At 34.8% G+C, this 16,473-nt stretch overlaps 1 protein-coding gene across 2 annotated transcripts in view; it reads right to left on the minus strand.

The window, feature by feature from the left end:
* Positions 1–3,979: 3,979 nt before the first annotated feature.
* LOC134527473 (ubiquitin-conjugating enzyme E2 Q2) overlaps positions 3,980–16,473 on the minus strand; it is a 107,797-nt gene continuing 95,303 nt past the window's right edge. The window contains exon 8 of one of the 2 annotated variants that reach the window (XM_063360172.1): positions 3,980–10,891. In XM_063360172.1, coding sequence (XP_063216242.1) covers positions 10,860–10,891 — 32 coding nt within the window. In that variant the 3' untranslated portion in view covers positions 3,980–10,859. The remainder of the gene's footprint in view (positions 10,892–16,473) is intronic. The other variant, XM_063360171.1, reaches the window with a different exon arrangement.

The following is a 16,473-nucleotide window of genomic DNA, read 5'->3' on the forward strand; positions in this document are numbered from 1 at the left end:
TTGTGTACATTTTTCATTAATGGGATCATATTTTAAAAAAATTGCATACATAAGTTTGCAATGTAAATATAGACAACTTATATACATTTTTAATTCAAAACATGTCCAAGTTATGTAATGATCAATAAAAAACTATGTTTGTAAAACACAAGTTTTTTTCATATTATATAACATATAAGGTATGTATAATTTAGATATTTACAATAAGTATATGAGCTTAAGTCTACAAATTCTGTAATACTGGTACTTAAGATAGAATAACAACTGTTTAATGGCTGTGTCACTTCTTACAAATAGCAATTCTAGTAAAAAACAAACCTTACCTTTAAAAGAGTGATGAAAATGTATTTTTTAATGTTAAATTTGATGATTACATGAATTTAAGTCTTGAACTTAAGCTCTTTGTTGCTGCAATGGTTTCGTTTTTGGAAATTACATTAAGTTCTTCCTGTACTTGTATTCGGATTCACTCCAGTTAAGATATGTTTTATGTTCACTTTTAAAATGTCTGGGTTGTGTGGAAAAACAAATAAGGGAGCAGACCAGAAGGATGTAAAAATGTTACTTCTACATCTTCACTTTCATAGTCGTTTGATAGGACACTCGCCAACCACCAACGCCGATCACATTCACACATAACGTAACCTAAAATTCCCAAACTTTTACTTCCTTCAACAATTTCTTGTACGTAAGAGTTGTCAGATAAGGAAAAAGTTTTCTACTTCAATTCAGTCGAACTGTGAGGAATGAACGTTTGAAAATGTTGCGTTCCTGTAATAGTTTCAGCTTCTTGTAGATATTTCAAAAAAGATCCTTCTAAATAATACAAGTTTGTGCAATATTAAAATTTAATTTTTGGTATATTTTCTTGACTCCAAAGATACAGTTGTGAAGGGGTCATTATCTATTCACTATATATGGTCTTTGCAAGCTTGCTTTTGCTGCAAGCCATTTGACAGTCCCTCCCAGACCATCACAAGTTCCTTTGCCGTGAGCATTTGCGAAAAAGTGCCACTCCGTCTCAGTTCCAAAATCATTTTTGTGATTGCAGATATTGATAAAGTTTTTTAGATTTACATACTGCGCAGCTAACCGTCCAAGAAATAATAAATCTTTTTTTCAAACTGGGCAGCACATAATTTTTAATAAACATTAACTTCCTTTGAAATAAATGGACTGCTAGTCATGAATCAAGCATTCTGATTTTATTACAAAGCTGGTGTACTTAATTTTTCCCTTCTCACTGTAATAAATGGCAAAAGGGTGCACGGTAGCTTGGTCATTATTCCAGTGGAAGGACTGTGCCTCATCTTGGACAATGAAAGGTAGTTTTTTAAAAGTCCAAACTTAAAACTGCTTCATCTTCTTGGCTGTTTACTTTTAAATGTTTGTAGTACTTGGATTGCTGACTGGCTAGAAATGATGTTTCTTTAGTCCAAAAATTTTTTTTACAAAATCTGTCCAAAAATTCTTCTACAGTTTTGCAAAATGTTTCGAATGTGCATCTCCACAGAAACCCATTGTTTGTATGTGATGGTTTCTATCATTCCCTCTTCAAAGTGGTTCAGAAGGTTTTCTGTAACTCCTGCATATTTTTCACATTTGTTTAGGTAGCAGTTAGGGGTCTTTTCTTGGCACATTATTTGTGACAAACATTGTTTGTAAGAAGCTTCATCACTCTCCTCTTTCAGCTTTCCTCCGAAAAGAATTAATTTTACATTCTGGTAAGTTGTGAACACGCAAACCAAATGTGTTCCATTTCCTCCAGCCAAGATAGAATTCTTCTGTCTTAATTCAGTGAAATTTGAAAAAACCTTTTTTGGCAACTGAATCAGTTTTTTTTAATAGTTCATAACATTCTTTTGAATTAATAGAACCAATCTCATTTGAACATGTTTTTATCTTTCCATTTACATTCATCGAGACAAAATCTTTTTTTGCCTGGCATAATTTGACTCCCATCATCAGAGTTGTAAAAATCTTTTGACTTTATTCGCAACATTTTGGTGTAAAATTTTTCCTGGCTATGAATCTGGACACAACATTATTCCTTTTTCTTTAACTAGTGATTTAGTCTTTCTGACCATCCTGTTACTGACATGGACCTCATTTTCAATTTTTTTTTATACTCCAACTTTTAGGTATTGTTGTCAGGATTTTTTAAGTGTTTTGGAATTTTTCTTTCAATTGTACAATTATTTCGGAATCTAGATTAACTTGCTCTTAATTCTCAGGGAAACTTGTATCACCAATCATCTATTGTGAGTGAGCTATTTTATGACTTTCTCCAATTTCTTTCTACAGTAACCAGGTGAATGTAACCTTTTCTTTGTAATTGGTGATTCTTCAATATTTGAAAGTGATTTGTTTAAAAATTACAATGATAAATTAGGGTCGATAAAGTTCGTGTCTGTTTGGGAAAACGAAGGTTTATCCATTTCTACAGAATCTAAATTATTATTTTTCTTTTAATAGCTGCTTACAACAGCTGTTTCAAATTTTAATCCCAGGCCTTACTTCACTATTTATTTCAAACATCCACCCTTGTACTGGTCATAGAATTTTTAAAACTTTGTAATTACTTTTTTCAAAAGGATTACAACAATAAATTGTTTGAAACCCTGGAACCAGATTTTTTTGTGTGTCTTTTCCATCTCTAGTTTAACATTAACTCATTCATTAAAACATTAAAACCAACAAGTAAATAAACTAAAACAGTAAAAAAAAATCTTCCTTTCAACAATAACATTCACTCAATAACATCTGCCTGGCATACTTTTTCACTTGTCTAAATAAACACATTTACAAATCACTACTCACAAGTGTAGAAGGAGATAGCATACAGACTGCCTTGACTAGAGGAAAAATTAGTAGGAAGAGATTTCAAGTCTATTTATTATGTTCATGTGGAGACATGACAAGAGCATTGCATCACACTACTCCCCCACCCTGACTCACCCCACCTTATACTCAGGGGCGCAACAGGGGGGGCAAGGGTATTTTGCTCCCCCCCCCCCTCTGAAACCTTGAAGTGGGGGCAAACGGGGGCAAAGAAAGTGCTGTGTAATCAATTTTTAGATAATAAAACTGCTTAAATAGCACCATTTTCCAACTTGAAATACAAATTTTTCCCGGGGGAGGACCCCCGGACCCCCCGCTTCAATAGAGGGGATCAATGATTCTTTATAAAAAGGTATACAGTATTGCCCCCCTTCGGAAATTTAGTTGTTGCGCCCCTGCTTATACTGTAACCTATACCCTCTCCTCTCGTACAAAAAAAAAATACACTAATTTTAAATTTTTTTAAGTTATAATTATATTTTCTAAATTGGTTTTTAAATAATATATTTTTGTATGTGCTTAATTTTTGTTGGTGGTTATTCTAAAAAATAGTGATGCACATGTAATATTACTTTAGTATATTTTCTATAAGCCATTCATTGTCATGTGTTAAAATAAAAAAAAAAGCCTTAACAAGTTTAAATTAGATTTTTTATCAACTTTTATAAAATATATGCTGAATGATAAATCCTTTCAAAGCCAAAGGTTGGACATATGATCTTGAAAACATCCATGTAATAAAACTAATTTAAGGTTTAGGTGTGATTCCATTGAGATCCCAACTTGAAATTTTGTACATAACTTAGTAATACTAACAACATTAAGAAGTCAGGTTATTTTATTGAAAAGTTTAAATCATATGCATTTTTTTGAAATGACTTAAAAATTTTAGTTCGGGGTTTGAAATATGTAGTTGAAACATTGTCAAGTTGAACATCAAATTAAAGCTAGTTGAATTCTGAAAAAGGATGGTCTTCATCTACATTTCTCTCTCAATTCTAGCCTGAGATATTGAATAAAACGTAAATCCACGTAAACCCAAAACACACTTTTTTGTAACTTTAAAAAAAGATTTTTAATAACTAGAAGAGATAATTTTTTTTAAAATTTAAGTTTCTTTTACATAGATATATCTAATAAAAAGATCAACCCCATAAAAATGTTAAGGTAATATGGATTTGATCACTTTATGTGGAATCACCCAATGGCCAGTTTACCCATACTTGAAGAGATACAGTAAAGGTTTTGTTTTAATTGAAATAATAGCATATATTATTAATTTAACATGACTTAATTTTTTTTGCTATAGCTACAGTTATTTAAAGGTATTTTTGTTTTTCTGTGTGAATGCATTCATTGTGTAGTATTGAGGGTAATACCGCATTGATCACATATTGCACATCACACTACATTTCATCTTCTTCTCACAACACTAGTTCTGAGAACTTCTGTGACTGGTACAAGCACCTTGATAAAAGAGGCTGTCAATAGCAGGGGCCGTGCCAGCTACAAGTCATTGCTAATATCTATTTTCACCAAACTTGTTTGCAATTAATACAATTACATTTTTTAGTTGATGTTAAGGTTTGAGTTCACACATATTAGTTATGTTGCTAAAAGTGTAAATTTAAATTTATGCTAAGAGACCTGAAAACATTTACAAAGCTTACACGATCATCAAATGACTGTTTTTAATTCATGAAAAATGAAAGACTGATATGGGAAAAATGGATTACAGTCAATCAGTCTTTTCACACGAAATACTGTTAATATGAAATTAGAAGTTGTTTTAATCCCTCAAGTTGCTGTTTACATGTATAACTTACAATTGTTTAACACAAATTTTACTTCTGAAGTTCAAAATAAATAATCACGTTTTATCAAACATCAAGTATACAAACATTTATACAAAGACATGTGAATGTATTCTACAGCATAAAATGGTTGAAAAACAAGATGAAAAGTGTAACATTAGCGACAATTTTAGAAACTAGACTAAAAAGATGTCATTTTGTAAACTGAAACTAAAAGGAAGGTACTCTATACCATATTTATATGAGTCATCGGAAGTGTACACATGAAGTATACATAATCTATGATAATAAGTTCGGGTATTTTATTTTGATCGCATGTATGCCATAACCTGAATTTTGAGTGAGTGTTGTGTTGTAAAATGATTGCAAAACGTAAACGTAACGATATTACATTCCAAGTTTAAAATTAGCTAAGTTTAAAATGGAGAAAAAAAATACTGTAACCCCTAGAGACTGAACATCCCACAATTGTCCTAGTCAACAATATTTCAAAAATCAGCTTTTGCAAGTTCTTGTGAAGCAGCCCACCGCCTCGTACGTCGCTACGTCACATCCTTCCCACCCCTCTCTCCTCTCTTCTCCATCCCCAGTGAGTTTGTTTCCCCCTCCTGCACTTTTCAGCTTCCCCGCCGAAGCTCTCCGACCTCAGCGCGCTCTATGCGAGGCTATTTAAGCAGCCGTCGGCTGTGCCCCCGGGTTATTTTTAGCTTAGCATACTTTAAGCATGTTATCAGTTAGCTTGTTAGGCTAGGACGGCACCCAGGGAGACTTCGCTTCATGAAGGGCTTTAATGAATTTCTCTTTGTGTGGGCACGAGATGGCCGTCTGTAAAGTAAGTTGTTGTACAGTCGTGGGATCCCAGTGAGTAACGTAAAGTTCATCTTCCGCCATCATGCAGGGTTTTGCTAGGTTTGTCTGGGACCCCGACTTTTTCACCCTAATTAGGTTTTTTCGGAAGTATGTTTTCTTACACGGTTTGCATCGCCGCTTTTCACGCTCGTCGCCTGGGCTTGTTTGACAATTTCTCATTTTCGTTTGTTTTATGTGCTTTATCTCTTGCTTTAGGCACCTTAAGTGCTCTCGTCATGGGTTTCCTGCCGGTGTGACGTTTTTGCTGTTTTCCGCCCTTTTGGCTTTGCGCACTGCCACGTGTAAGATAAGCACTCCCACGGGCTGACGTCTGGATAGGGACATATTACACTGTTCACTATGAACTGTTTTCGGCCACTTTGGCTATAAGCATCAGTCTGTCTCCTGATATATGTTTTTTCTTAAATATTTTAGAGTTAACATGTTTATCGTACACCGCGCAGCGCTCATTTGTTGTCTCTAGTTTCCATGTAGTATGCGCCATATGTTACCCCAGGCATTCATAATGTGTAATGTTAGTTTGGGACCTTTCTTCCTTTTTTGAACTTCATACTAGTCAACTTTGTCAAACGTGAATTGTAACTACTTTTATAGCGCAGTATATCGCGCTAAGTTATTGTAATTGCTTATAATCTTTGTGGGACCTGAGCTCCCCGCACTCTTGTCTTACTTAACTTGCAAAGATATAAAGTCTACTTGTTCGAAGCCTGACTGGCCAACGTCACTATGTAATTTTGAAATTTTGTCAAGGGACTCTACGAGCGCCGTTTGTAACTTGGTAGGAATAAGCTGGTTCACGCCACGGTGCACTTGTGGGTTATCAACTATAAAAAGAATGAGTGGTCCAAAACATGAAGAAATACGTGAAGCAAATCTGCCAATTTCTGGACCTGTGATGTAGAAGAAGGCAGATTACTTAGCACTGAGGTTAGAAATTTTGAAAATTTACGTTCAGTAGAGGTTGGCTACATAGATTTATGTAATACAGTGTATCTATTATTTATGGTTGTAATTATAAGAATTAGAAGGTAATCAATTGATTTAAGTTGTAATGATTTCCCAATAGTTTGGTTGATACAAACCTCGTTACTAAAAATGCCAAAATAATGGTCCCTTCAGGTTTGTAATAAAGAGGTTTGACTGTAAAAGGTACCAATTATTAATGTACTTAATATGTATACATTTCCAATTCCTAGTAAGGTTGTGCGGTTCTGGTTTTTATTGGTCAGTTCAGTTTTAAATCAAGAACCTTGGTTATCAGTTCCAGTTTTGATGATTAAAAGAAAAAACCCAGTGCTAAACGAAATATGAATGAGGTTAACTGAGACATTTTTTTATTAAAAATAAAACACCCACAAAAGAGACATACACTAATTGTGTTAGCCTAAAACTTTAAGTATTTAATAAGTTAACCTCAAACCTTCCAAATAGGTAGGCAATCATTGCTGTCATCAAAATCCTGACAGAAAAGACATTCCAATTATCTGGTTAAGCATGTTAACATTCATTTATAAATATATTTCTTCAAATTAAAATGTATAATGTTCATTAGTCTACAGTTTTAATGTACTTATGTTTTATAATGCAATATATTTCACTTGCATGGTTTGTTTACCCTCTTTTATCGCGTAATCGTCGCACTCCCATAATCGTCGCACCAATATTTTAGGCCATCAAAATTTCCCAATTATTGGGATAAAAATAACTTCACGCGTAAACGTCGCATGTTGTTTTTGGTCCCGCTATTAGATGCAGAGCGCTTTGTGTAGGTATCTTTTTAGTATAAAACGATGTATTTTAAAGTATAAATCTAATGTTTATTCGGACATTACCACTTACAGTGGAACCTCGTTATTACGAGTACGGAATACTACGAGACCTTCGTTGTTATGACAGTTTTGTAATGCACCGTCAGTTTGACTACGTAAATCATACCAAATTAAACCGGTTATTGCGAGTGCCTCCTTGTTGGCCCTTTCGTAAGTACGAGTGATTTGAATGGCATCTTCAAAATAGGAAAAACACCGTCAGTTGAAAAAATAATGTTCACGCGGTAAACACAGACAGCTGCGTAGCTACGCAGGTGCCAGAAGGACTGGGTCCTTAGCAGGTATAAGCAAGTATCAGGGGAGGAAGGACTGGTGACAAACAAAATGCGCCCTCTCTCTTTCCCACCCTCTTTCTTTCTCTTGACGGCGCCAGTTGCTTCCCCTCCTAAGTCGGCAGCCGACACACTTCCTTTCTTCGCTCCTTTTTTTTTCACGGCTTCACATACCTTCCCTCCATGGACATGAACGGTGCCGGTCTTTGAATCAGGCCATTTCATTCGCGTTTAAATCAAAAACCGTTTTAGATACAAAAAATTCCATAGTGACACTTTCTATTCGTAATTTAATTTTCTACAACTTTTATTCAATACGTTTTTTTCACTATAGTGCACCGTTTTAAAGTTACGGTGTGAAATTAAAGACTGTTTGGACGGTCCAGAATCTAACTTCAATTTAATTTTTTATATTCGGTTATAACGAGTACTCGTTATGAGAATTTTTGCCGTCATCGTCAGCTCTCGTAGTAACGAGGTTCCACTGTACTTATTTAATTAACGGAAATACGAAGTTGTCTGACGTGTAAATTTTTCTTTTAAAGATGTTTTTTAACGTTATTACCTTTATCTATTCGTTTGCATCGTCGCGATGTACCATTTACAATAATGTAGAAATCACCAGTTGATATAGTTCTTGTTTGGTTATGATGCTTCCCGTATAGAGCGCGCACACGTAGTCGAATATTGATATCCGCCGATTCCTGCAACGCGCACTCTCTGTCATCTGTCCAGTTAACTACATTTGATGGCTCGCATTCTTTCGTGGCAAGTGTGTACTACGACACGTTAGTTCACATCACAGATTCAAGTGGTTTGTGTTCACGTCACAGTTTTGGTTTTTCTATTTAAAGTTGCTCCTATAAACGTACATTCCATTAATGGGTTTTGTTTTCATAAATAACTTTATCTAACAAAAAAAAATTATTTATTTGCATAATTGTTGAATCCCTACTTTTCAAACTTTATTTCAGAATAAAATGTGCGACGATTGTGCGAGAAAACACGGTATATATTGTAATAAGCTTTTGACTTACAAACAGCCAGAAATTTTAAATATTCTAACTGGCAAAAAATGGTATCACCACTATATCAAAGGAACTGTACGATGCCAAATTTCTTCAACTGTGTTTGTGCTATAACAGTTTGTTTCGTTTTTATTTGAAAATTCTACTTTGTTAAGCAGAGATCACACAGAAAAATGTATGCAGCAGCCAGTCACTATGAACTTCAGCAATTATATTTAAATATATCATGCTTTAAACAATACAGCAATTAACAGAATGATGTTATAGCCAAAAATTTGTTGAAACCAAGATGGCGTATTTCATTTTCTATCACTCCCCAAATTCACTGTAACTATTCACTATGGCATACATTACTTGTGTGTTGTTACATCATAAGACACTGGTAACATTGAAAGAATGTATTTGTTTACCTTTCCCGCACAATAAACATATCGCTACATGAGGTAACAGAAAAGTACAAAATAATACCGGGAACTGAATACACCAATTCATTTAGTACAATGTTAATTTTACTGCCCCAGTCTTAAATAGCATGTCTGTCGATTTCAATTAGCACGAAATCGCCACAGACAAAATAAAAATTTAATGTTGGGCTTTACGCCACGAAGTCTGTTTCAACTCGGTAAACAACTGATGTACTGTGGCATACAGTTAGCTATACGAGGGGGGAAGAGATGCTCGTGAAGGTCTGACTACACTATCAGCTTGTGTACAAACATCAGCTAAGGCAAGTTCAGTTGAGACTATTAGGTGCAAAGGATCAAATGTTATTACATCCGCATGTATGCCACCGGGCCGTACTGTTGTCGCCCGGCCACAGAATAATTGATTACGTATTTCTCAGTTTTGATTGCTCAACACAGGAAGTCAATATTTACAACTTCACAAATTTACAAAAAATTAAATTACTTCATTATTAAAAATAATTTACAGGATATTTTGTGTTTAGATTTATCATTCCTTTATCACTTAATCACAGGGAAGAAAAAGCACACATTTCATTAAAGGACAGTTTTTTAAAAGTAACTTTCAGTTTTACAAGATACATACAAAACAATGAAAACATTTTTGTACAAATTCCATTCTGAACTGAAGGCACCAAATCAACACAAGTAAGATATTTTTATAAACGTTAAGATTTAAATACCAAAAAACATAAGACCTATTTTTATTTCTCCGAATCAAAAATATTTTTAAATTTGTATGATGCAATACAACAAAAAAAGTACTACATTAACAGTGCCTCCCGCTTTTTAAATGCCATACTCAGTTCCACAAAAAAATTTAATAATTTAATTTTTAATTATGCTTTATGAACACAAAATCATTTATTCATAATTAAAGAATCATAAAATGATGTGCTACAGTATCGTCTCACATATAATATTTTTTCACAGTCACAAGTTTAATGATTTCCATTATGTGAATACTCAATAGAATAGTTGCCATACCAATCTGTTACAAAGTATAATTTTCTTGCAAAAAAAAATGTAAACAGTTCAAAATGTTACTTATATAAGGAAAATGCAACATTTATCAAGAAATTCTTTCCTTCTTTTTAACTTCAAGGAATGCCATTAAAGCCAATACTCTTTAACACTTGAATAATGTTTAGCTCCATAACACCAATCTCTTTTAGCACACACAGACGTATATTAAACACATTCATTCTTATTTTTAATATTATAAAATTTATGAAACAGCTTACTAAAATAATAGACAAAATACATGAAATTAAGATGCACAAAGATTCTATAATCAAACAATATGAAGAAAAAAAAGAGGTTGTATAAGATATGAAATATGTCTGTGTGTGTTCAACTATCATGCTGTTTGATTGTTCTACAGAAAATTAACATAACTGCAAAAAGTCAAGGAAAATGCTGAATAAGCCATTTTTTGTGCATCAAAAAAAATAAATGTATATTGTGCCAGTACTTGTATTCATAACCGCTCCACTTTATATTTGGTTCAACTTAAAAGTATGAGAATCACGCGACTGAACACTGATTCGCAACAACTTGTTCACACTCTCTCTTGGACAGCACCAAGTCACTAGTGTCATGAACACTTAACAAACAACTGTGGGCGTTGCAGCACTTGGCACGACTCCACCCGCTGTGGGGCTGGTGTCCAGGCCTCAGTCAGTCTCTACGATCCGGCCACGCCTGGCCTCGACGAACACAGGAACATGTCGCACTCCTCTTAACCGTCTTCTTTGGGCGGTGTGAACCAGCCTACAAACATGTGCATGAGAACTTCACTTTTGATCAAACTGCACACATTTTTACTGAAACATTATGAAGGTTACATGAGCACCTTCATAGAATTAACTACATTTGCAGCTAAATTATCCATTTTGTTTTGTCAATGAAATGTGTTGATCTCAACCCAGTTATTTTGTTCTCTACCTCATAAATTCAGTGAGCAGAATTAAATCTATGCTACAAATATGTAATGTTTTCAACTACCAATGAAGTGTTGTAAAATTAGTGTTTATATAAAAAGTTAATAATTTCTTTATTTCAATACTATTTCAACTGGTAAAATTTTCAAAATATATGATCAACTTTATGTATGTAAATTTTATATTTAAATCAGTTTGTTAGTGTCCATCTAAATTCTATATGTCAAATTATATAAACTACATGAATTAGTAAAATCCACTATGATTGATAACATTTCTCAGTCAGTCAGACTAGCAGATGTTTTAAAAGACAAATCAGTTTGTTAGTGTCCATCTAAATTCTATATGCCAAATTATATAAACTACATGAATTAGAAAAATCCACTATGATTGATAACATTTCTCAGTCAGTCAGACTAGCAGATGTTTTAAAAGACAAAAATTGATGGTCACTCGGAACAACCAAAAACGAAAATGTACATTAAGTTTTTAGTTTTTGTCTGGACTAGCTCCAAATAGGAAGCTTTAATTTTAAGGTCCAATTTTGCAGCATTACAATACTCAAGAAAGATTTAATTGACGAGTGCTATCAAGTTAATCAAAATATAGAAATACATTGAAGCCAGAAATGTTGAAAATATTATTTTGAGATTTTTAACATTTTGTACTGAGCAACTAAGTCTTCAACAATTGGAATCAACATCAATTAAATTTGGAATTTAGTACAAACTGCTGAAACCAACAACGGAAAGGGGAAGAAATTCAGATCCCGAGTCGCCAGCTGATCATTTCGAGAGCCACGACAATTCCCAACAAAAAAATTACACAGTAATTGATACCCTCTATAACATTTTGAAAATAGCCTCAGTCTTCTGGAGAACTGTGAAAAATATAACTGAAAATGTTTAAAATTTGAACAAAATTGCTAGGTGCAATAAAATGTGAATTTCTTCGTCCTACCAGCAGGCATTATTGCCGGTACGGAAGTGGGTGGCTGAAAAGTGGGATACAGTAGCTGCGCGTGTTAACGCTCGGTGCTCACGCCTACAATCCCTCAACATCTTGAGGCTGACATTATTCCATCTGCCTGGAAGTCGCAGCACCTGCACTCCTATCAGGGTGGCCACCCATTTGACATTTTGAAATTCCTGGTTTTTTCCAGGTTTTCTCAACTCACTGAAATTGCATGGCAACAAACTTGAAAATTATAAATCACAACAAACAATGGCTGTAATATATTTTTAACGCCGTAAAATTATTGAACTACATAGGAATTATTACAATTAGGTATATACACTTTGAAGATAACAGGAAATGGACAACTTACTTGTTACTTTCTTTTCATTGAAATCTCATCTTCAATTAATGCAACTGCTTCTGCTGCATCTGCTAGCAGTTTAGCCTTCTTGGCTTCCAATTCCTTAATTTCTAAGGCTTTCCTTTTCTTTTCTTGGATAGCAACTGACTCTTCATGCTTTTGTTTTCGCTTGATTTCTGAGAGTTCCACATATTTCGCATGAGCATTCCGGCACGAATGGATAAGACTTTTATCAATTAGAACTTTTCCTATGCCCCCTAAAATTGATACAGAATCATACACCTGTCTTAATGCTATCAGGCTCTCTTCATGTTGATTTTCAACAAGGCATTCTGCATTTACTGAAAAGCCCCTTTCCACCGATGCATTTCCATGGGACATAATCAGCATCATTTTAACCAACAATGTAAGATTTGGTGAAAACTTATCAACATCAACTACTTGCATCCAAAATTTATCCAACCTTACTTCATTTCTTCTGTACAATTTTGCAGATTCCAGCAGATATGGTAACTTGCATAGCTCCCTAAATTCACTTTTTATTTTGTCTGCTAACAAACCAGCCATCCACCTCTTCTCAACAAGTGCTTCTAAAAGTTTTTGCATCCTGTGTTGAGCTAATGTGGGACTAGCACAAATTACTGCTGGATCCAAGCAGGATACATTCTCTGATAACCTAAATGAGAGAGGCGACTTAGAAAGAATCTTTTGTACAAATGATTTGTAGGATTTGACACAATCATGTTTGAAATGAAGAATATCTACTTCTTTCACATGTAATTTAGAGTTCTTTAATGCATCTTTTGTGGAAAATCCCAAGTCAACATTCTTTGCAAATATAAGATTGTCACTGAGTGTTAGATCTATCTTCGTGATATCTTTGTTCTCAATTATATCTCCTTTCACAAACCTTTCCATTACAGATTTGACCATCAAATGAAGAGCACTATACAGAAAAGGAGCCACTGGAGCTTCATTCTGAAATTCCTTAAGGAAAGGCTCCACTTCTGCTGCCATGGCACTAAAAAAAGCTAATTTAGGCCCAAGAAGTTTGTCATTTAAAAATTCAGAAACAATTCTGTAGCTTTCACAATATGGAACTTTCTTTTGTTTGGTAACATTGCTAGTGTACAAAAGTAAGTCAGGTAGCATAGCATGAGCCCTGGATGCCACTTTAGCATTTTCCACCCATCTAACTGAACAGAACTTGTGGGGCAATCTGGATGAGTTTGTGTAACTTATAAAATCTCCTCTCCTAGAAGGTGAATTTTTGAACAAATTGTACAATGCCCTTAAAAAATGGACCAACTTCCAGCCTGTAGATGTAACACCTGTCTTAAAAGCATTATGCACAGTGTGCAGACCACATGTTCCTAATTGAAGAAAGTAAGGAGCATCAACATTCCCTTCATGTAAAACATATTCAAGGTCTTTAACTACTTTAAGATTTACATTTGGCCCATCCATAGAAATTTCAATGGTTTTTTCAAGAAGCTGAGGAGGGACTAATTCTTGAATAGCTCCCAGAAGGTCACTGGCACAGGCCTTATTAAGGAAAGCAGAAGTGAAGTATCTACTAGTTACCTCATTGTTATCATCGTCCCAAAATTTGACATGAATGTCCATTTGCTGATGTTGGGAGATTTTATTCAAGCTTTCATCAAATGCCAAAACAACATGAGGACAACTATTTAACTTATTTTTTAGTTTTTCAGTGAAATAAGGAGCTATTCCATGTACTACTGTGTAAGCTAACTTTGTTCTCTGTATCTGCAATTTACTAGCTATGGTACTGTCAGCAAACATGATGGGTAGCAAAGATGCCAAACCAGCAGCACTCCTAAATGACAAATGAAACATAACACTTGCTAAACACCATAAAATCTCTGCCTTGGACGTTTCTTCGTTAACAAGAAAAGTTTTTAATGCCGGAACTACACTGCTTGAGCAAGGCAAATCTAAAGATGGTGTAAGTGTTACAACCGAAGATGTAGGCTTTAAATCTTGTTTTTTTCTTAACAAACACATCCATAGGTAATGATCTTGCCTTATTTGCTGCCGCAAATATGTGCTTTGCACCTTTAGCATGACTAACAAGGGCGGTTCTACCCATACTACTAATATTGATTTTTCCATTACACAATTTGCACAATGCATTTGTACTACACTTGGGGTCCCTTTCCACCCACTCAAATTCATCTTTGTACTTATCACTGTACGTGGTAACGGAACACTTCGGCATATTAATTACACACTGTTGCAGATCACATAACCTTACTGTACAGAAAATAGTTATATTTACATCATAAAACAAATAGTTGTTACATCAAACTCTTTCTGTTGTTCACGTAAATAGGATATATTCATCATAAAACAAATATATGCAAAATCAAACTCAAATGCGGCGATTTATATTAAACGATTACTGTAAACATAAGACGGACTTGAGCCACGCACAAAAATACTTCAATTGATAAATCCTCAAATGCTGCGCGTATGGACTTCTAAACGTAATATTCCAACATCTAACACACTTCACTTGCGTAGAAAATCGTATAACCTTGTCCGAGCACTGTACAACAAAGATGGCGAAGCGCGCGTGCGAACGAGGAAGCAAACAAGTCATGTGACTTGACTGCTAGAATGCATGCTGGGAGAAATATCGATCGATCGCTGTGCGCGTGCGTACCTGCGCAAGCAGACTCGTCACATTTTTTTTTAATAGACATCGAAAACTGTGGTTACTCGCCATCATAATGCGTTATTTTAACTTACATTTAATAAGATAATTATTATTTAAAGAGTTTATACAACAAATGTATTGGAAAGCTAAGGTTATTTACTGCTGATGCGTATACATTTCATGATGAAAAATCCCGCACATACACGTTCCCGACTCTCTACGAAAATTCCTGGCTTTTTCAAGGTATTCCCGGTGCTCACGAAAATTCACGGTTATTTCACGGATTTCCCGATTTCCCGGTTGAGTGGCCACCCTGCCTATCCACTCTCTCCAATGCTCACCAATAACAGCTGCAGCCTGCCTCTTCCCTTCCAACCCCTTCCCTTTGCCATAACAGTTCTGTTGATTTCTGTCTGCAAGTCTCATACCAATGAGGGTCTGTACTTTGTGTTCTTTAGAAGTAGATAAACCATGGTAACACCAAGTAAATTGTGATGCAACAATTTATTTTACAGTATATTTTTACACTGCTGATAGAATTAGATTATTTTATTTTTTGAATAGGATTTTACTTTAGTTCTGAAGCCTGGATAATTAGCATCAAAAGAACAAGACAAAGATGAAGTGCATTCAGTGAAAACGAAGCTAGCACTGCCAGCAATAACCTGGAATTGTGTACAATAGCCTCAAGGAACAGAACAGCAGAAGTTAAGCTATTTATGTTTACTGTTTGTAAAAAATCTTATTATATCATAGTAGCTAAACACATTAACTTTATTGCATTACATTTATCCAACACTACCATTGTTTAGTAGTGCATTAATAAATAAACAGCTTAGTTTCAGGCCTACCAATGCAAACGTTGAGGTTCTCAAATCCACAACAACAAATGCTGATATTCTAGCCCCAGGCACGCAGTATCAATAAGGAAAGGGAGGATGGACTATCAGTCCACCATAGGAGAGCAGCCGACCTGCCTTCTCTTGTGTCACATGTCCCACACAACACCCATTATTCTCCAGCATGTGACTGGTTCTTAAGGCTAATACGTCCATAATTCATTCTGTCCTCACGAAATGAAAATACTGAAATTGGACTTCCAGCACACCTGTGAAACCTACATAGCTTGCTGAGGTTAGGCTTGTTTTGGCAACAAGGGAGGATATGAAGCATTATAGTAACGAGACCTGAAAAAATTGTGACTGCAACAAAAACATAAAATAACGCAATTTATGATGCTTTAAAATTTAAAGATGATTTTCAATTTTTTCAACTTGTACACAATTGCCTATAAAAAATAGGCTTCCATTGTTCATTTTACGACTTTCTCAGCAAAACTATCTCGAAAACCTTACACTGGTCTGCATGAAAATCGGCCCTGACACTATATCTGGCTAAAGAAAAAATTCTA

Source organism: Bacillus rossius, chromosome 1, assembly GCF_032445375.1.
Source record: "Bacillus rossius redtenbacheri isolate Brsri chromosome 1, Brsri_v3, whole genome shotgun sequence".
Classification (NCBI taxonomy): Eukaryota; Metazoa; Arthropoda; class Insecta; order Phasmatodea; family Bacillidae; genus Bacillus; species Bacillus rossius.